Raw genomic sequence first — 22,870 nt, 5'->3', positions numbered from 1 at the left:
CTCCCTGTCAGTGTTGAAATAGAAAATATTTCATGGATATAAGGGCATAAAATGATCATCCATTTACAAATGGGCCTTGTTTCTTACTTTACTGACTTTTTGTCCATTCCACACATCACAAAAGACTATTCTGTGCATTTCTATCACCCTCCACATGTTGTGTTTTGCAGTGTGCTGGACTGGTAGATGCCTTTTTTTCTTTCCTTTAAAAGCACGCCACAGAAATTTTACAGACTCCTGTGAGACTACCTCACAGAACATGTCCCTCTGTCTTTGTTTGGACATTAATGCTATCATGACTCTTTCTGTGCTCATTTATCATTTCTTGGCTCAAGTATTTTTGGGGAGGAAAAGGACTATTCTCCTGACAACAAAGCTCTGGCTCAAGCTACAGTGCTTCACCTCCCAGAAGTAGCTGTCTTTGTGTGGTGCAGTGGCTCTTCTGCACATGGAATTGCTTTTGCCTTCAGTGAAAGCCTTGCATGAAAGCCCAGGCCAAATCAAACCCGTCATCTGGGAAGTGCTGCGGGATCTGGAGGAAAGATTCATGATGCTTATTATCAGCTGGCACTTAAGACAGATGTCTTAACACTCTCAGTTGTGGAGCTACAAGTAGGTTACACCTGAAATGCATGTGATTAAAGCATTTGTGCAAAGTCACATTGTGCATTCTGCATATATATGTGTAAATAGCTCAAACTTTTCTGATGGATGAATAAAAAATATTTTATTATGCCCATCAACAGCGTAAAGTGGAGGTGAATAGATTTTACACTTGGACTGCTACATGTTCTTGAGAGTTTTGCAAGCAGCCCTCTCAATCTCTCAATGTCCCTAATCTTTGCCAGATAAAACTAGAATCCTGATGCAATTTTCATACTGGCATCTCAAAATAAAATAAAAAGAGAGAGGACGTGAAATGGGAGGCAGAAAACAGATTTTATCAGAATCAGTCAGCTGGACTGACTTGGTGTTGACCTGCACTTCATGTAGTCACTTACCCCAGGGCTAGAGAATTTCAAACTGCCTGGCACCAGGGAAGAATTCAGAAATGTCTAAACCCATTGATTTCCTATCAACTTGAGTCTTGTCCACACAGGAAACTTGCACCTGCTGAATTTAAATCAGCTGTTAATCTCTGTGTGGAGCTAAACTGATGTAAGCCCATGTGAGGCCATGTTATTGTCATGTACTTACAAACCAGTAGGGAGACCGGAATGGAAGCTCTTTCCTGCCTCCCTATCTCATTTTTAAGGAAGAGTCAATCCTAATTTCACCTTCAGGCTCAGGAAAGCAGGAGTTGAGCTGACAAGGCTGTTAGCCCAGGGGATGACTCCAGTTATGCTGCTGGACAGGATTCTGTGTGTTTGAGCACTAATGTGACGGGTGAAGCAGAGCCCGCTGCCCAGTCGAAGCTCTCCCAGTACATAGGGAGTGGGCACCCTCCAGGCACAAAACTGCTTTCTGTCCCATTCCTGTTCCTGCATACTGATGCTGCTGATCCAGACCATTATGAGCAATAGGAACAAGCCCTGACTGAATCCAGATGGCTTACACCATGCAGCAGAGCCTTACCTAGGGCATTCCATTCAGTTAGAAACAGGGATGGACTTAGTCAGGGTCCTGGCAGAGCCTGTCCAATGTACATCAGCCTGTCCTGAAAGGAAAGAGCTGGGTTGGAGTCTGATTTATCTGGTGGTTGTGGTAGGATCCTGTTCCTGCTGAGGAGCTGACTGATGCCATATCCACAGCCAGGGCCCTACGTGCAGCCCACCATGGCACCACGCAGCCAGGACCTCTTGGACATGGGGAGCCAGGGGGAACTGCATTCCCAGTCGGCTTCACGTGGTGCCAAAGAGCTGCCTGAGCAAATGGTGGGCTCAGTGTTGGAAATATGCTTAAAAGCACATTCTTCCTCCCTGGAGCTACACTGTGTGAGTCATAATGGGAGATGGAGTGATGGTCAGGCCTCCTCTACCAGAGCCAGCCATGATGGCTGGAGACAGGTTGTCCCCAGCAGCTCCTCAGCAGTGCCCAGCTCTGCTGGCAGCAGGATCTAGTCCTTGTCCCAAAGCACAGGCTTTAGTCACCTCTACTGCGGGCATTAGTCTAACCCTTCATCTCCTGTGGGTTTCAGTGCACTCTGCTGTGTGTCTCAGCAGGAATAGGCTGTGTTTTATTTTTTCCCTCATTGAGTGGACACTGTTTTGTTAATCTGTTGTGTCAGAACTGGGTTTAAAATAGGTAGATCTGCTCATCTGCATTACAGGTCTGCTGCTGATCTCCTAATGAAACAAAACACCTTGCAGTTGGCCTTTGGAGTACCAGGGATCCCTGAGTTTTTGTATTGTATTTGAATATTTATGTACTGTGAAAAACTAGGCACTTTTCTAAATAAATTAAGCTGTTCATCTGAATGGGTTTATTCTAATCATTCAGAGTTATAGTAATTTCCCAGTAAATGTTAGCAAAATCTCAGCTTCCTCAGATCTAAGTTCTTTACTGCAGGAATGAAAGAGCAAGACTAGAAAGCATCTGAAATAATTAATTTTTATTTTTATGTCCCTCTCCTGTAAATTTTAAAAGGGCTGGGCTCAGCCCTGAAAGTGCATTAAAAAAACATTTTCCCCCAAACAAGCCTGGACTGCAAATGATCCCTCATCTCAAGACTCATGTAGAAAACAGGATTTTTGGTGAAAATACTAGGCCAGCATAAACCATAATGGTGCTGTAATGATGGTGAAGACTGGATTGGTTATTTCAGTTTGTTTCCTATAGAAGGAAAAAAAAAAAAGAGGCATATATCCTTAGCTAAAGAAAAATGACTGTAGAACAAGCAATAATTCTTACATTCTGTTTTGGTAATACCTTCAATTTAACAACTGTCTGTGAGAAGGAGTTTTTCACAATGAGTTATTTAGTCACTATGCCATCTAGGGTATAACTGTCATTCTGAAGGGAACATCCATGCTATGATTTGCTGTCAGTCTGTTGTACACTGTAAGTCCATTCATTTTTTTCCTTAACAGGTGAAGATAATGATGAGATACACAGTAAAAGACAGATGATAAAAACAATTCTTTAAGGAAAAAAAAAAACAGACAGAAGGGGTTTGGAAGAAAAATATGATAAAATGTTCCATTCTTGCTTTTAAAGTACTATAATAAAACATGTCTGAGGTGAAGTACAGATAACAAAACAGCAGAGCATGGGTCTGCAATCCCAGCAAGATATCGCATAAAGAGCAATCATGAAGCATTCCTATCACAGTTGCCTGTCACACATTATTAACAGGAGTGTTTAGGACTATTGAATAATCGTGCTAAAGGGACATGATCAACTTTCAAAAAAGGTGCTGTATTTGTATCAGTTGTATTTGACTTGACAGAATTAAGAGCAATATCAAACCCAAAGATTTTAAAGTCAGAAGAGGCTGTTTTGATCTCCTCAACCAGCTTCCAGCACAACACTGACCATGGAAGTGTTGTAACGGTTTTTCCTGAAATTAGCTCAGTAACTTGCTGCTCAGAGGAAAACCAAATCAAAATTACCCTGCTCATGGTAACTGATAGAGGTTCCTGAAGACTAGAGGAGAGCAAACCTCACTCCTATCTTCAAGAACTACAAGAAGGAAGAACGTGGGAATCACTGGCCTGACAGTCTCACCTCCGCCCCTGGGAAGGTGGTGGACAAAACCCTCCCTGAAAGTGTTTTCAAACAGGAAGGACAAGGAGACTGGGGATGAGTATGCAAATATTTATGAAGCAGAAATTGTGCTTGAGCAACACTGATAGCCTTCTATAATGAAGTGACTGGCTTGGTGGATGAGGGGAGAGTAGTGGATGTTTACCTTGGCTTTAGTAAAGCCTTTCAAACCATCTCCCATAGCAGTACAATGCACAAGCTGAAAAAGTATGGGTTAGATAAGTGGACAGTGAGGTGGATTGAAAACTGGCTGAAAGACTGGGATCAGAGGGGTATGAACAGCGTCAGAAAGTCCAGTTGTAGGCATGTCACTAATGGTGCTTCCCAGGGTCAACACTTGGTTCAATACTATTAACATCTTCATAAATGATCTGGATGATGGGGCAGAGCATACGCTGAGCAAGTTTGCCATGATGCAACACTGGGAGGAGTGGCTGATACGTCAGAGGGTCACACTGCCACCTAGAGGGAACTCAACAGGTTGGAGAAATGGGCTGACAAAGACCTTATGAAGTTCAACAAGGAGATACGTGAAGTCCTGCACTGGGGGAGCAACAACCCCAGGCACTCAGACGGGCTGGAGGCTGACCTACTGGAAAGTAGATTTGCTGAGAAAGACTTGGGGTCCTGGTGGACAACAAGGTGACTGTGAGCCAGCAATGTGACTTCATGGAAAAGAAGGCAACCAGCCTCCTGAGCTGCATTAGAAAGAGTTGCTCAGCATTGGTGAGACCATCTGGTTTGCTGCGTCCAGTGCTGGGCCCCCCAGTAAAAGGGAGAGATGAACATACTGGACTGAGTCCAACAAAGGGCCTTGATGAAGAGACTGGAGCATCTCTCATATGAAGAGTGGCTGCAAGAGGTGGATTGTCCATCCTGGAGAACAGAAGGCTTAGGTGGATCTCATTAATACGTAGAAACACTTAATGGGAGGGAATAAAGACAAGGGAGCCAGACTTCTTGGTCTTTCTCAATGACAGGACAATGGCAATGGCACAAATTACAATGTTAAATCCAATCTGAATGCAAGAAGATGTTTTTTTTTGTTCTCTTCTTCTGTGAGGATGGTCAAACACTGGAACAGGCCATGCAGAGAAGCTGTGGAGTCTCCATTTGTTATCGCGCTCAAAACCACAGCTGGATATGGTCCTGCACAGCCTTCTGTAGCTGGTCGTGCTTGAGCAGGGGCTGGACTAGATGACTTCCAGAGATTCCTTCCAACTTCAACTATTCTATAACTACATTTATCAAAAACTTTTAAGATCAGCTTCATAAGGAAGCTGAACATGAGCCAGCAGTGTGCCCAGGTGGCCAAGAAGGCCAATGGCATTCTGGCCTGTATCAGGAACAGTGTGGCAGCAGGACCAGGGAAGTGATTCTTCCCCTGTACTCAGCACTGGTGAGGCCACACCTGGAGTGCTGTGTCCAGTTCTGGGCCCCTCAGTTCAGGAAGGATATTGAGGTGCTGGAGCAGGTCCAGAGAAGAGCAACAAGGCTGGTGAAGGGACTGGAGCACAGGTCCTATGAGGAGAGGCTGAGGGAGCTGGGGTTGTTCTGCCTGAAGAAGAGGAGGCTCAGGGGAGACCTCATCACTCTCTACAACTCCGTGAAAGGAGGTTGTAGCCAGGTAGGGGTTGGTCTCTTTTCCCAGGCAACCAGCAGTAGGACAAGACGGTACGGTCTTAAGCTCTGTCAGGGGAGTTTTAGGCTGAATATAAGAAAAAATTTTTTACAGAGAGAGTAATCAGGCATTGGAATGGGCTGCCCAAGGAGGTGGTGGATTCACCGTCCCTGGAGGTTTCTAAGATGAGATTGGATGTGGCACTTAGTGCCATGGTCTGGTAACCACGGTGGTGTTGGATCAAGGGTTGGACTTGATGATCTCGGAGGTCTTTTCCAACCTGGTCGATTCTATGATTCTATGATTCTATGATATTTTCAACCAACTCCATAGTTAGCAATCATATTTCCTCTTTTTTTTGTTTTGTTTTGTTTTGTTTGTTTTTGTTTGTTTGTTTATTTGTTTTTAATTTGAATCTGTCAACAGCAATCAGGGAGAAAAAGAAAGTTAAAATAGGTAAAACAGTCACAGGCTGTGTCACCAAGACGCAAACTGTGATATTTAGCACTACAGTCAGTTCTTTGCCTAGGTTTCCAGTTGACAATATCCCTTTAAACTAAAAAAGAAAAACTATCTGGTGACACAACCAGTTACTTTTTGTCACCCTGTCTTTAGGCCACTCGGAGATATCTGCATTGACATTAAAAAGCCATTATAAGCAATTTAAACTCTGAATTGATCCTGACATATACAGTCAGATCTTCCTCATATGCCCTTTCAATAGTTCTCGATTCAAACTGAGAGCAAGCATCACCCTATAAACAGAGGAGATAATTATGCTTTATTGATTAGCCCCTCAAGGTATGAATGGAAACTAGGCAGATATCTGAGAACAGCCATCAATGTGGTTTTTATACTGTAGTATCTCAGCGTTTTCCTTTCCAAATATTCCCTAAATGTGGTCTTCTAACATGGAACCTGTGCCCAACAAAATTTTGCCACTGGCTTCAATGTAGATTTGTAAATGGTGATTTTATATACTTCCCACAATTGTTTCCCAGTGTTACTGTTATGGCTACCTTGGCAGGTAGCTCAGTCCCACACAACTGCTCCCTTCCTTTTTCCCTCCCAGCTGGATGTGGAAGAAAATCAGAAGGGTAAAAGTGAGAAAGGACAATTTAGATAAGTCTATTATTAATGCCTTAACTCTGTGTGTCTTCCCTTCCTTTTTCTTTCCCAAGCTGCTATTGCTGAGTGTGATGCCATATGGTGTGGGATACCCCTTTGGTCAGGTGGGGGCAGCTGTCCTGACTGTATTCCTTTCCAATTTCTTACGCACCCCCAGCTTTCTGGCTGGTGGGGTGGAGTGAGAAGCAGAGAATCCTTGATGCTGTGTAAGCCCTACTCAGCAACAGGTAAGATACAGTGTTTTATTGACACTGTTTTGTTCACAAGTCCAAAACACAGCACCATACGAGCTGCTATGAAGAAAATTAAGTCCATCCCAGCCTAAAGCAGACACCCACTCAGTTTCCTCCTAACACTGCTTCATTCATTCGCAATACGTGGCTCACAACCCCTCAGAGGCATTGTGGACTGCCCCCTTTCTCTAGCAAACTGTAACCCCCTTCACAGCTGCCAAATGCAACAAATACTCCTGTTTAATCCAGTGTCAACTTTGATTGGCTTCAATTTTGCTAAGTAAGGATTTTAGCACCTGCCCCATCTATCCCATAACAAATCTACCACAGCAGATTCATCAAGAGGCATCTGACTGAGGATATTTCCAGTTTACTGCTGAACCTCTAATCAACCATTTCACAACCTTCTGCTTTTTGCTAATTAAACCCATCAGCAATCAGAACTAGGTATGTGAGAAAAAAAGGAGAATTTAACTGTTCTACATATGAGTTTATCTTACTGTTTGAGAGGAGGAGAAATAGCTTTGTTAGGATTACTGACAGTCATTTGAACTGGCAACACATTGCACTGAAAAATAGTGAAATTATTCACAGCTGTTACTACAATAAATTTAAACTCAGATGCTCGCTTTTGGGTTACTAACATATGTATAAATAAAACAAACACTGCTCTTTTCTTGCCTACTCCTTTGGCCCCACCAATAAGCACTGAGACGACTGCTCTCTTATTTGCCCTTTCCAGTTTTGTCCCAGACCAGCAAATGGGCTCATCCACAGGGGACCTCTCAGAGCATGCTTTCTGTGTTTTAGTAGGACTATGCCCCAGTAGTTACTGCAATGTCACCCACTATTTTGTTCTGTTCAGTATATAGCAAAAAGAGGTCTACAGATCCCATAAAAGAGAGGAATTTTCTATGTGAAAATAATTAATTAGTACAGTGAAGTCCAGGTATACACCATAGAAATCTGCCTCTTTCTTGTATTGTGTGTTCCTACATTGACAGCTAATTGATGCTGGAGTGCCCACATATGTGTTACAGAAACAAGACTTCTGGATGCACTGTACCACTCTATAGAAAGCACGAGATGCTCATGGCAGCCAGGAGACCCCAAGAGAAACTGCAGAGGCTTTGTGTCTCTGTTGTGTTATGCCTCTACTTTCCTGTCGACTGTATGTTTGCAGGAAATGCCAGTTCTTCTCTTCCAGCCTTGTCAGGGCTTGCATGGGAGGAGGGAATTGCCAAGACATTGCAGAAGGGGGTTTTGCAAAAGTGCTGGGTAGGTATGTTCTGGAGCCAGGTCTGGGTTGCTGTGGGCTCTTGTGCTTGGTACAGGTGCAGCTTGGTGGAGGTGACGAACCTGTGGCATCCTCCAAGTCTGGGTCAATGTTGTACTACCAGAAAAAGGATTCCTGCCTGATACTGTGATCAGAACCAGGTGCTCCACGAGTCTGCCAGATGCCCACATTTTTACACAACTCCCACCCCATCCTGAGCAATTTAATTTTAAGTGAAAAAGTCCATCTGTGTCCCAGAGGGAACAGATTGAGATGCATCATATCAAAACCTGTTTCAGGACACAGCCACTAAAATATCATGATTACACCAATTGGATTCATTGTGTAGCTTTAATTAAGAAATAGTTTGATAACTTGCAGCTATAGGGAAGTACTTACTAAGCCCACACCTCCTCTTATACTCTCTGTGATTCTGTAGGCTCAAATTGACTCATACCTGCCAAAAAGAGGATGCATAGGCTCCCTGCATTAAGAAGAGAAGAAACAGGACCAAATGGAGACACCAGAATGTCTCAGTGTGTCTTGCCAACATGCTGCCTGGCCCCCTGGCTCCTGCCTTGGGGGTGACTACATTGTCCCCTGAGCAGGATTAGTTTGGGTTGCTCTTGCTTCTCCAAAGTCCCCATTTTTATCCTGTATAGATGAATAAATGTCTTAAGATATCTGCTATTATCATATATAGTTGAACAGTCTCAAGGATTGCTAGAAGTAACAGAAAACTGATCACAAAAAGCTAATTTTGTTAGGAAAACAGTCTGAAAATATCCACAGAAATCTCTTCTGCAGAAATATTCACATCACATAAATGGCTGCTATCATGAAGGGAGATAAAAAGATGGACGAATTTCTCTGAGTGCTTCATTGGCCCTTCTAGATTCTGCACTGCAGCAGCAGCAAAAAATTTATTGAAAAATGTACAAAAATGCATAGCCAATAGGTCCACACCCTTACAGAACTACAGTTCCCATGGATTTCATTAAAGTTAGGTAAAGAAGCCTTGCTTTGGACTTGCAGGGCAAACGGTCCCTCTGCAATTGTTTTTAGTTGTTTTAAAAGCTTTCTGTTCATGAAATACAAGAAGAAAAAAGCATGAACAATTTATTGTGCCCAGAATTATCCCACTAACTAAACGTATGAAAAGGCTGTGATATACAGGGCATATTTTCCTCAGTGATAAAATAAGAATGACCTCTGTGACTTCATTTAGGTTCCACCTCTCCTGAGTTACGAGCCATTCCTCACTCATAAGGTATATCCCATATCTCACTCAAACTCTCAGTGGACCACAAAACTCCCTTCCAGAAAAAATTATGCTTCCCTCAGTCTGTGGAGGATTACCCACGTCAGGCAAAGTTATATTATTGTCTTTAGTGCTGCTAGGAATTACTTGCAGGATGTTTCAGCTCATTACCCCAAGTTTTCATCAGCTATTTTCTGAGCACGGTAACCTTTCTGATGCAGGTACTGTATATATCTACAGTATTGATTCTATTTCTCCTGCTACATTACATGCAATACATGTAAACAGAAGAGTGTTTTGCTACTGCTTAGCAAGGTGCAAAATGGTAGCGGAACTTGCAGCTACAAAACACAGATAAAACCTCGAAGTAATCAGCTGAACTGTCATGGAATTAATTCCATGATAGAGTGGAAGCAATTATTTGCACTGATATGTCTTATTGGAAAATACAATCAGTGCTAAACCAATCCTGTTAGTGTTGTCAAGGACACATTTAGCTCCAAATGCTCCCCTTTTAATCAGTAACCAGTTATTAATTAATTAGGTAGTGATCATGTTGTTTTTCATACATGTGTATTATTATTGCACTTGATATTGTTCCTCTGCACAGATCACTGTTAATTTGCTGTGAGTGCAATTGTGCTAATGTGCTCTAATGCCAGCGATTATCACAAGGACGGGGAACCTAACATTTAACCTAAAATCGTACTGAATTGTTCTCACTTCTGCTCTCTTACTTCCAGCTCCAGCCTGCTCTTGCCTGGATGAGGGGTGCCAGGAGAGAGGAGAGAGCTTCTAACAGTGGGAGTGTCAGAAAATGGAAACCAGCAACGGGACAATCAGAGCCAGGAAAGGGAATCAAGGCTGAGTACTTTGGAAGACACATGTGACCCTGTGCCATGGGAGGCTGTGCTGTGGCAGTGGCAGGGCTGCCCACTCCCTACCTGCAGCCAGGTCACTGCCTGACACCACCAGGGAAAGAGGTAGCTCCTAAAGCAGATGAGCAGGTAAGCAGAATATGAAACAAAGTGAAGGTGTCTCATAGCTCTCACTTGTCTGCTGTGTTGCAGGGAAAGATGTGGTCCCTTTTTTCCTTTTTGGTCACAGCTTTGCAAAATCATCAGTTTTAATGGTGGCGTGAGGCTGCCCATAGAAAACAATGTATTTGTTAACAGCTCACACAGAAGAAATACCCTGTCCTCCTAGTATTAGTGATACTTAGTTATGTTTACTAAATAATGTATTTTTCAGATTTTTCTTCCAGTCTTAAAGTTTTTAGCACGACCTGATACCAACTGTGTCAGGAGAGAAACAAATACTAGTAGAAAATAGAATTTATCGGAATTGCATTTAATAGGGACCAGAAGCAGTGAACTAAGGATATTCAGCAGAAGTAGTTCAGTCAGAGATAGCTAAACTTTATACTGTGCTTATTTACATGGAGAGTCCTGAACTGGAGATTAGCTATTTATCAGCTGCATGATGGAATGAGAAACAGCTGCAACATATTTCAGGGTAAGCTTGATATTTTATTCCCTATAAATCCACAGTTTCAAATTCAGCTCTGGTTTATGCCTGTGGGAACATGGAATAAAGGTATTAGCTTCCCACATTGTTTTGTGGCTTCATGCCCACGTATATCAGAGCAAGTTTACTTTATGTTGGTTCAGTTATTCACCTTAATTTCCCAGATACAAAAAGGACTTTTAATATTTGTAATGATAGCAAGTATATGTGCAAAAAAAATAAGCTCCCAGAATACAATATGTGGCATAGATAGCAAAACACAGCTTCCAGCTACTGTTAAAGCATTTCCCTATCTGTGCCTTTGCAAGGATTTCACTTCAGGATTGTGCTGTAACTCCAACAGTTTCATTCCCAGACTTGTGGGTTTTTTCCTGCTTTTACCAGATCAGAGGGTCAATTCTACCTCTCACTCCAAAAAGCTGTTCCCAGGTCCCCAGTGGAGTAATTTCTGTATTATAAACTTCTATTCCTGATTCTACCAAGTCCCCTCATGTCTGCAGCTGCAGGCAGCCCCGCTCCTGCAAGCCAGACACCACTGCCTAGGAAAGGCAAATGGTCCGTGCTGATCTCCCCATTGGCATCTCACATTTTGAATGGGAGAACAAAAAACTGACTGCTGCTAACCACTGCAGTATGAGTCTCTAATTTGTTCAGATCAATTTCTGTCAAAGGCAGCCTGCAAGCTTTTTTTTTTTCCAGCTTGTCTTTGCAATGTTTCTTTCTCTCCCGCTGCTCAGTTCAGCCTCATTGGCTTTTATCTGGTGACCTATTGTTATCAAGGGCTCCCCAACAGATCCCTTGGATTTGCATAGGTCACTCCTGGTCTGCCATGGGGAAGCTTTGCTCAGATATCTGTTTGATTTCAACTCTTTTGCATGGTAAGGATGTTAGTCTACCTGTAAGGACTATCTAGATTGGCTTGATTGATATATAAAGGAGAATACTACTTTTTCATTTTTTTTCTTTTTGAGAGAGGGAGGGCTTTAGATCTCTCCAAGTTCACGAATGTCTGAGAAGAGATGCAGGCAAAGATATAACTTTAGGCTCCTGCCCATTCATAAAAGGAAAAAATTCAAAATATCTATGTCAAAGATTAGTAAATCTGAAAGTTGTTACTTTTGTTTTCATGAATATAAGATTTAAAACAAAAATCTATTCACTGTAGCTTGTCAGTGTTTTGGGGAATGCTATTAATTTCTTGCCATCAGTGTTTTCCAGATAGCAGTAGCCTATCTCTCTTGTACTTTGATCTCCCTCAAAGTCAAAATATAAAACATGAAGGTGAAGGTTCTTGCTCTGGAAAAGCAGAGGGCATCTCCTATCAGTAGGATTATGGTTGTTACCAAAAATATAATACATTTAAATAAAAAGAACAAAGCAAAGGAAAAAATAATTTCTACTTGAGGGTTCATATGACAGCATTTTGTGGTTTTGTGTTTCAGATTTTTTTTGTGAATTTGAGTAAAATAGTCAGTTTCTTTAGCAAATAAATAAATTTTAAGATATCTTACTGTCTTCTCCATTTAGTAGCCAGCATCAAGTGGAAGGGCAAATACAATCTACAGAGTCCTTCAGCTGTGATGAGATACTTGACAGGGTAAATGTTGCTGTTTCAGGTCATGCCCAAACCATCAGAGAACCAGGCAGATGTGTATGAGTTATGATCAGCAGGAGTGTGCTGCAGCAATGAATGTGCATTTTTGAAGAAGTCAAGAACAGAATGGACAAAGATATCACATCAAGAACACATGCCTGCTGTTCTGGTAATATCCATGTAATTCTATATAGGAAAAAATCCTGGTTGGCCTTTAATTGAGCACTGAAGGGAGAACATGCAGTGCCACAAAAGGCAGCAAAATATGACAGTGTCTTAATGTGTTGTCAGTCCTTGCTGGGAATAGCAAAACCCTTGGGCTGAGTTGCAAGCTCAATGATCCATATGATCCATAGGAATGAATGTGCCAGGACTTTTTTGGTTTTCTTAGGTAAGAGTTGATAACTACCTTTAGCATCTGTGAACGTGTTTTCCAGAACGGTGACCCTCATGGGAGATTCCTCATCTCTCCATGTGATCGTTTTATAGCTGCTATAAACATTATTATAGGACACTATTTTCATGCTGCTTTCCAAGTGGTGCCTGCTAACTTTTGGCTCAGAGAACAGTTTTAACAGCTACATGATATGTTTCTTTTTTAGTGCAAACTGCTGATATTCAGACACAAAGATTCAGTGTGTCTCTGATTTGTGTCTTGTGGTGTGCATCAGTCAGCACACCTGCTGCTCATTTCTGCCATAACCATGAACCTTCAAGGAACTTGACTTTATGCCTGTTGTGCTACCAACCACTGCTCCCTATTTTTTTTCTAGCTTGTTTTCTGTTTTTTTGGCTGCTTCATGGGCACTGCCTTGGTTTGCAGAGGGCTTCTGCATAGCTGGGTCAGGTTTAAACAAAAATGTTCGATTTCTACACCTCTCTTGGACAGCATTTCTCTGCAGTGACCAGGACAACCAAGCCCTAACAGTGTTTGTGGTGCTGCTATGAGCTGTTCTCCATATGACAAGTGTACGAGGGTCATTAGGCATCCGGGGTTAGAATGACTTGTTTGTATATCAAAGAGAGTAGAAGAAAAGAGGGGTTTGATGCAGGAGTAATGAGTTTATTCTCCAATATCCCTGAGAGGATTATTCCTTAAAAGAATAGGGCAAAATTGATTTGGATAAGAACTACGATTAGGGAATGTTCTCTTTCCACCTTTAGTTTTTAAAGACAAACTAGATAAAGAGAACAGAAGAAGAAACAGCCCACAAAGAATTTGTGCAGCAAATTTATGTGACTTCAGTAGCATGGGCTCATTTGGGTTACATCTCATTGTAGCACTGATTTTAAGGTGCTATCATCTCAATTCAGGTCTGATTGTGGGGCTGGTGTCAGGAGCAGATGTCGTGACAAGCAGGTTAAGAGCAATCATGCTAGGGCGTTTCCATATCAAATGACTACTCCAGTTCAGAAGGCAAAAAGGAAATAATAGTTAGCTTGCTTGGAGGTAGACTTTGACTTGTCAATTAGAAAACTAGAAAGGATGAAAAAGCAACATGAATTTGTCTAAACATTATATTGCAGTATTTAAGGTAGAGGAAAAAAGTTTTATGGATGCATTAATATTTTATGTGTCCTAGAATTCAGTCTAAGAAGTTGATGGGTATCATGAGACATAGGCAATATTGATTGCTTTAATTGAATAAAACTTTATGATGAAAAGAGATGGATAATTTACCCACTTTCCCAGTGATTGTGTGTATTTATCTCCCATTTCTATTTCTCAGGAGTTTATAAAAATATTTTATCTTAACAAAAGTTCACATCATGCATCATGCACATGCAAAAAGAAAAAAACCCACCCTTGCTCTAATAAATTTTGCTCCCATTAGAGATCCAAACTCACTTGTAAGAGGTTCATATAAAGAAAGCACTACATGAACAACAAAGGATTTTACTATCTTAAAGAACCTGAGCAAATTCTCTGTTTGGCTGTATAAATGCCTAAACACATAAATCACATTTTACATCCAGGATAACAAGTCCAAAGTCTCTTCTGTCCATTAGTTCGCAACAATCCTAAGACTAAGCCCTAAATATATTCCACCCATTGATTTTTATGACCTGCATGCTATTTCGTGTGTGTGTGCGTGTGTATGAACATAATCATTCCAAGCTGCAGGATGCATGAACAGTTTAGCTGAGATGAAGGACCAGGAGAAATCTTGGTTTTCTCTGTGACTACTTCACAAATGCACTCTTTAGAAGCTAACAGATGCAATAAAATAAAATGGACAAAGATGTTCCCTGCTATTGGGGGAAGGGAGTGGTCCCTCTGCTACAGGTGGCACTGGGATTCTCAGCAGCATCACTAGGGAAACTGGAGGCTCTGAGCTGATGTCCTGTCAAGGTGCACTGGCATTTTGTGCTGTTAGTTTTCCCCTGACACGACAATGATCTGCCTGCCACACGGCTGGCACAAGGACCACAAGAGGGAGGTAGTCATCATAAAATAAATGGTAGGAGCTTGCTTCTGATACACTGTACATAGGAGGAAAAGTCTGTTTGAATAATTAAGGCTTCCTAGATGTGACTACAGACAAAAATAGATAAAGAATGTGGTCTTGGCATGACTGTAACAATCCAGCTCAAACAGCAAAGGCTTTGCATGGAACTCAACCAAAGAAAAATTCACTCTGGGCACTTGTATTACACTCCATTTAGTGGAGTGGAACGATCATGGCTTGTATTAAGTAGGTAATAATGAAGCATCATAAACAAAGTCAGTATGCAAGTCCAAGATTAAGTGGCAGCTTTAACGAGGTCCAGCTTGCCAGGAGCTTTTTGAAGTGTCCCTAGCTCACTTACAAAGCCAGAAAACAACAAAGGCAACTCTGACAGCTGTGAGAGTGTCTGGTTTAGAAGGAGGTTTTATGTCTGGATGACACCAGACTGGGATACAGCTTTCATGTACTAACTAGCTCTGCTCATTGCTGGAGCCCTAATCATTCTGCACAAACTGTCTTACCCTAATGGGTTGCACAAAGAATAATTCTTCACAAATAAGATCCACACCATCAGCTTCCCAGATAGGCAAGGCTGGTTTATCATGGTAAACAGCAGAAGTCAGCAGAGTCCATGCTGTGTCTCACTAGCCATGTTTAATAAGCAATGTAGACTCTGAAGGGAAGAAATCAAATGCTGTTTCTGTGGACACATGGATAATATGAAGTATTGTCAACTTCTAAAGGGTTAAAAGAGCAGCCAGCAGCCAAGTTAGATGGTTAAGTCAGATTTACCCTACTCTAAATGCACTGTAGTCACTGTGGACCCTTCATAGTCTTTATAAAGGAAAATTAGATATTTTTACTTTTTCTTTTTTTTCAGAAAAAGGAGAGTTTTGGATTGCTTATAAACTTAAATTACGTAAGTGTATATATATTTGAGAAAGATGCCTTTCAGCCTTAAAGATTTTTTCCTTGAAGATATTACAATTATTTTTTCACTTCTGTAAAGAAGATCAGCCATTCATTAACTAATTATCATGATTATTACAGTGCTCTTAAGTATTATTAATTAGGTGAATGGTACATTTAGAATTTAACATCTCTTGTTAGAAGAGTTCTCTTTAGCATACCTAATGCTCCAAAATCCTCAGGCCTCTATATCATATAGGACTTAAAGACAAGCACAGGGGATCCTGTTGGAGTTATCTGTGGCTGGGAGTCACACGTTACAGCAACTGAGGAGCAAAAGACACTTCCTTCTACAGCAGGAGCTGCAGCATTACTGTAGCCCACATAATAAAGTAATGAGTTGTTTTGCAGTGATGACTGGTTTCCACGTGCAAACCCTTTTATGTGTCTACATATATGTTCTGATGCTATGAGAGCAAGTGACCAGAGTCCTTTCTACCCTGATTATTTATTTCCAGTAATTCCATGTAGGTAGCCCTTCTGCATCTCCCTTTGATCTTGCATAGATTATATAAATTAAAACATGATCACCTCATCTAAGACTCAAGCTGTAATGTCTCTGAGGCAATAATTATCTTTTATGTTGGACTTCTATGAAGGGTGAGGGCGTGGTCCTCATCTCTCATCTGTGAGTCTAAAAGTGACTACAATCTTATTAGCATCCAGGATAATAATAAGAGTATACAATACACTAATGCTGTGCCTCTAAATTGGTTCTTTTGCCATTGTTTTGCTTAAGGAACTGTAATCCTATAAATGTCTTGATTGCCTGTAGCTGTGATTATAAAGAGCAACTTTCCCCACCTGCAGAGTCGGAAATAGATGGTTGAAAACCAAACATTATTTGTATTGCAGAGGCATGTCTCTGGTCCCCAACATTCCTCTTTCTTGCATCCCCCTTTCTTGCATCAGGAGCAACACGCACACCTATCAGCTGTTTCTCTTTGTGCAGCAGAAAACAGAGAAGGTTATAAAACAATGTACCTGCTCACTTGACCACAAAGCTCTTCACAGAAACGTGCTGGAACAGCTCCTCAAAGCTCAACGCCTGCTCTGTGTGCTGCTGCCCTTAGCTCTGGAGTCAAATCTATCACTGCCAACCTCAGCCCTGGCTTAATTGCGACACGGGTGAGAGGGCATGGTTGCAAGGAAGTTGGTAAATGAGGATAGTGAGAGAAATAAAGTGAAGGAGGCAGAAACAACTGACACAGTGTGAAAATGAACCAGTTTGGCAACACAGGGAAACAGGTTTCTGGAGGGAAGTGGGTGAGAGGTGTGAGGTATGGGGCTTTCCCTGACATGGTGGTCGTTCTTTCCATGGTACTGCCACCTTCACGCCAAGGTGACACTGAAGTTAAGTGGCAGGAGTCCTTGACCTGCTTGAGGTAAAGAATCTTAACCATGGGGATACTGAGGTTGTTTCAGTCAGCAAGTGAAGCTTTTGGCAAATAGGGGATTTAGCAGGATTCAAAAGGTTAGCTGTATTTGCCAAAGGAAAAAACCCTGCTTCTTTTTGATGATACACACACAAAACACAATGAGGTTTCATTTAAATAAATAAATTGACAACTACTGCTCTGGAGGCTCTGGATGTGAACCGGTACCAGCAGCATAAAGTAATTTCAAAGCAGAGTGAATGCGATTTTCACACCTATTCTTTTCTAATTTAGGTCCTTTTGAAATCCAAGCACTCCTCTATTACTAATTTGTTACGCCAATATTAATTAATGGTTTTGCTCTACAGCAGTAAGAATGCTGTTTAGACTGAGTGAGATAGATTAGAAAGACTTGAAGATTAGTAAAACAATCTGTAAATTGGTCAGATGCATTTGGGAACCACCTTGATCTCCTGAAATGAGCACACTGTACTTGGAAACCCTGGGAGTGTGTTGCGTGCATGAATTCCTGGCAGTGCAGACTCATTAGGGCTGGTTAGGTCAGCACTCTCTGATGTCGCCTCCTGTTTTGGAATGTAAGAACATGAGCTTCAAAGGTGGGGAGAAACAATTGTCAGACTTCCATAAAAGCTGATAATTGAAGAATTGCATGTTATTTGATGGACAGTAAGAATTCAGACCACATGTGCTAGAAAACAAGGAGCAATATTTAGTGACTTATAGAAGGTGCAGTGATTCATTGTAATTTCCATTCTCCTGACTCACTTTATCTCTGCCATGAGTTTAGCAGATCTCCAGGCTTCTATCCTGGCTATTTTGATCAACACGGTATGCCCAGCCTCAGATTATCAATAGTATTTATCTTGCACTTCAGTGCATAGCACAGATAAAACATTTGGTTTGAGGAAGAACTGGCAAATCTTGTGACCATTTCAGCTGGTTCTTGGATTATCTCAGCTGCCTTCTCTTCACCCTATACATGGGCAAGAGCTCAGGTCTCCCAGTCACCATTGTGGCTGTATGAGACTCACAGAAGTGGATTAATGCACTGCTGATGGCAGTAAAGAAAGCAAAACCTCAATTATTTTGGCTTTAAATTATAAGATTACTTTTTTTTTCTGGTGTAAATCATAATATACTTTTGTTTTCCTTTTGGGTATAAGTTGCAGTTAGCCCAAACACACTGTGCATCAATCACAGGAAAAAAAAGTCAGAGGCACAGTGATGCTTTTTTAAGAAAGCACTGGTTTTGTAAAGTGCTCAGAATTTCACAGCGTGTTTTCAGCATTAGTGGGTGGGGGGCAGGAGAGGCAGCTGAGGAAGTAAGCTGGATGGCAGATGACCCAGGGAACTGACCTATTTCTGGCTTTGCTATTTTTGTAGTTCTTTGTTTCACCTGATTCCAAAGAGATCAAGGTGATAGGATTTTACATCCATATTCTGCATTTCCTGGTGGTTCAGAAAGCCTCCTATGTAGACATCACTTCTCAGGACAGACTGGAGGGTATAGAATCATAGAGTCATAGAATTATTAAGGCTGGAAGAGACTTCCAAGATCAACGAGTCTGACCTTTGACTGAACACCACCATGCCAATTAACCACAGCGCTAAGTGCCACGTCCAGTCATTTCTTGAACACCTCCAGGGATGGTAACTCTACCACCTCCCTGAGCAGCCTGCTCCAATACTTAACTACCCTTTCAGTGAAGAAATTCTTTCTGATGCCCAGCCTGAACTTCTCTTGGCACAGCTTGAGGCTGTGTCCTCTCATCCTGTCACTGATTGCCTGGGAGAAGAGGCCAAACCCCACCTAGCTACAACCTCCTTTCAGTTAGTTCTTCTTATGGTGCTTCTTTTGATGTTTTAAGTTGAATCTCCCTTAGTCAGCAGAGAAGTGTCTGTCAGTCCAAGGTCATGCCCAAGGCCCAGGCTTAGGGGTATCAGGTCCCCTGGAAGCCCTGATGAGCAAGGTAGAAACATAAGTGGTTCAGAGGCCCAGCTCATAAGACATCTGACTTTTTTTGACACTGTTTTGGACACTGTGAAATATAAAAGTTCAGGATAACTGGACTAACGGTGTTACAAGATTTTTGGCTATTTCCTGTTTCCAGTCAGGCTGTAATCAGGAAAAGCCAGATTGTGACCACCTACACATCACTGGTAACAGCAAGGGGAACAGGAGCAGAGACATGTAAAGTTGGAACAGTCCATGTAAAGGGCAAATACAGAGATAAATACACTCTTGGATTCTGCGAAATACTCAAAATATAGGTGAAAACTTTTACAGCTGATCTTGTTTACCTCTCGCCATAACCAATGAGATAGTTGTTTGGTATTCCAACAAATACAATGAAGTACATGAAAAGAGTGAATGGTTGGATAGAACAACAGTAGCTCCTTATTCTGTGAAGAAATCAATCCTTCCTAACAAATTCTACCCCTAAGCTGTTTGGATTTCAGGGTGCTCTCCTGCTTTTAAATACTTTTGCACATAAACCAAGCGTTCTTAGCAGGAATAATTTTGAAAACTTGGCTTGAAACGTGTCCTTGAAAATGTGGGAGACAAGAAGAAGCTGAAACAATGTTTGGAGCAACAAGCTCTGACCACAGCTCATTGAGAGCTACACTCTCCCCAGCATGGTTACACCACTTTGACTGACCAACCAGCCAGATGGGCTGAATGTAACTCAGCTGAAGTCAGTGGAAATAGGTCTGTTGGTTTCTATGGAAGTTGAGTTATGACTTAAGGGAGCAACTCAAATTCAGGTTTTGTGTCACAGCTGCTATATCTGTTGATGAGAGCAGCTTGTAAGGAGGTCAACAGAAATTAGCGTTAAGGCTTATGTCCCAATTAATGTGCTGAATGCTGGCATTAAAAGGGCCTGAGTGATCTCGTAGCTGGACAATACATAACCACTCAAAAAATACTGACAGAGAAAGTTCAGTGACACCTTTTCACTGACATTTATACTTCCATAACAGTGAGAAGAAGAAGGTAAGGAGGGCAGCAGTCTACAGAAAGGAGAAAAGGCCATAAAAAAGGGAACATCGACTGAAGAATGTGCCACCTAGTGAACAGTTGGAGACTGAGGTAAAATGTGATATTCAGGTAGAAGGTGATTTTGAAGCCAAGCAACCAGGGAGTATTTCAGAGAGTTCAGGAACTGAGTCAGTGATACTTGTGGTGCAGTTTCAGAATGTGACAAACCATCAGTTGAGGAATTTACCTGCTAACACACCCAGCGAGGTTCACTGGGGCAGCAAAGCACCCATCAGAATGGGACTACTTCTTACCAGAATTAATTTAGGTAGGAAACACTATAGGTATCTCATTGAAAACTATGTGTACTTTGAAGGAGCACTGGAAGGATGAAAATGCCAAGTTGGCCAAGGTTTCCAAAATGCCTGCAAAGCACGGTGTGAACATCACTGCGACTACTGAACTATGTTATTATCCCGCTGGTTCATGGAGTTTGCAAACCAGAATTAAAAGAAAGGGGTGGAGGGTTATGGTGAATTTTAGAATTTCTCATATTTGTCATGTTTTCTTTTTGGAAACATAGGAAGGAATCTTATGAGTCAACAAATAAATTCTTGGGTCCTGCAGGCAATCACGTCACCTAAAGGACTCCTTTCCTGTCAAACTCCTTGAACATATAATGCACACTTTTACTAATGTTAATGAGAATTACTACTCATAATTTGCATTTGCACACTGCTTAAGGATCTCGAAGTGTTCTTTCATATAATATGCCCATTTTTATTACAGGCATGTTGAATTTAAATGAGTTGCCTAGGGTGTCACTGAAAGCCAACAGCAGAATGACTCTTAGTGCTCCTAGTGCTTTGCATTAAACCCTGGACATTAACAGCTTTCTTCATAAAGGGAGTTTTGTAATGGTAGATCACCTCCCAGTGCTGGTGAATCAAACCTTTTCTCATAGTGAAAACAAATCAATAAATTACTTGAACACATGTAATGCTTCCCAGTGTCTTCTAATCCTGGCTTCTTTTGAACTTAGAAAATTGACACAAGTCTGAGTAACGCTAAGATAGCCTTTGGCATATGACCAACTATGAAATTCTTATGTGTGAAGTACGTACCTCAGATCTATATTTTCTGTATGAATACAGAAGTAATCTCTACATTTGTTCCAGAAAAACTTTAGAGCTTTCACTATCCCTTGTGCTGCTGGAGGCATATATGAAAACAAAAAAAACCCCAAAACAATACAAAAAAAGAAAAAAAAACAAACAAAAAGATCAACTCCAAAAGTAAGTCTACAATAAGCAAAAATCCTTAACTTTTCCAATGGCAGAATTGCTGTGACACAGGCACATTCCTTGTCATTGCTGTCTCCTCTGAATGACATAGTCCTCATAAAAAATTAAAAGGAGGAGATGGGACATCCTTTTGTTTAAGGTCTCCTTTCTGTAAAGAAAGACGCAGTACCACAGAATGACCTGATTTTTCTGCCTGTGTCAATGCTATCATTGTCTCTAGCAAATTGAAATGTTGATATTTCCCCTTAAAATTTGGCCTCTCATCTATGCCTCTTATGGAAAGGGTTGAAAATTCTACCCAACGATTTCAGGATACTATTTCCAAGCTTTTGCCTGTGGCATCTGGCTCTTTCTATGAGAAAAAGAGTTGTTTTGTGGCATGGCACTTGCTGTAACACCAGAGGAACCATCTGGTAGAACAGTAACACCTGCAGCAATACCAATCCCATTCATCAAAATGGTTCCTCCAGCGTGGCGGTAGCCACGCAGGAGCTCTCACCTGTGGCAAATGGTGACATTTACTCCTGCTGGGAATGTGGCTGGGCAGCCGAATGTTAAAGAGGGCCTGCAGGGCTGCCTGTGCTGCTTGACCCTTGGCCAGCTTCTTGCTACGTCCTGAGCCCTCAAACGTTCTCCCGTCCACTCGCACGGCCATCACAAAGCTCTTGATGTGCTGCTTCTCCACTGTCTCTGACAGGCAGACGTACCGCAGGCCCGACCGCAGCTCGTTCAGCAGCACCACAGGGTTCTTCTCGCTCTCGGCTTTGGATGCCACTCTGTGCTTGCTCTGCTTCCCATGGCCCATTAAGTCCAGCGTGTGGCAGAGTAAGCGCCCGTGTCGGTAAGCGGTGGAGAGCAACTCGTTGTTAACGGGGTTGTAGACTGAGAAGTCCTCACTGTGTGTAGATGGTTCAAACTCCTTGAACAGAGTGTCTGGAAAGTCTGCCTGATCAGAAGTAAAGTCCGTGGATGGGTTGATGCAGTTTCCCATGGCGAAGTGGGCTTGGCAGGCGTTGGGGAACTGAACGAATGACTTCAGGGCTAGCTCCGCAGCACGCATTTTGGCTTTCTTTTTTGTGGGCCCCGTGCCTTCAAAGGTAAGTCCATTTACTTCCACAGCAACAGCAAAGACGGGAGCATGTACTGGACCTGTCTGGGAAACCATTTTATATTGTAATCCTGGTTTAAGTTCGTGTAGCTGAACCAGAGCGTTCTTTGGCGTCACTGACCATGAAACTTTCTTCCAGATGAGCTGGAGTTTGCAGAAATGGCCATTATTGCCTTCCTCTAAGGGTCTTTTTCTCTTACTGCTAGGTGTTCCCCCTCTTGCCCTCTCAGTAGAGGCTATTGGATGATCCTCCAGGTTGCCAATGTTTCGATTTTCCTTTACTTCTGCACTGCTGGTACCTGTCAGTAAAGAAAGAA

The 22,870-nt window shown here is 41.9% G+C and overlaps 1 protein-coding gene across 1 annotated transcript in view; it reads right to left on the bottom strand.

Annotated features, from left to right (window-relative positions):
- ADARB2 (adenosine deaminase RNA specific B2 (inactive)) overlaps window positions 1-22,870 on the bottom strand; it is a 305,220-nt gene that overhangs the window by 78,927 nt on the left and 203,423 nt on the right. Inside the window, exon 3 of the mRNA XM_032708225.1 lies at window positions 21,945-22,852. Within this exon, the coding sequence (XP_032564116.1) occupies window positions 21,945-22,852 (908 nt within the window). The remainder of the gene's footprint in view (window positions 1-21,944; window positions 22,853-22,870) is intronic.

The sequence above is a fragment of the Chiroxiphia lanceolata genome, chromosome 1 (genome assembly GCF_009829145.1).
Source record: "Chiroxiphia lanceolata isolate bChiLan1 chromosome 1, bChiLan1.pri, whole genome shotgun sequence".
Taxonomy (NCBI): Eukaryota; Metazoa; Chordata; class Aves; order Passeriformes; family Pipridae; genus Chiroxiphia; species Chiroxiphia lanceolata.
Note: the sequence above shows the minus strand (reverse complement) of the source record. Positions and strands in the feature narration are given on the sequence as shown.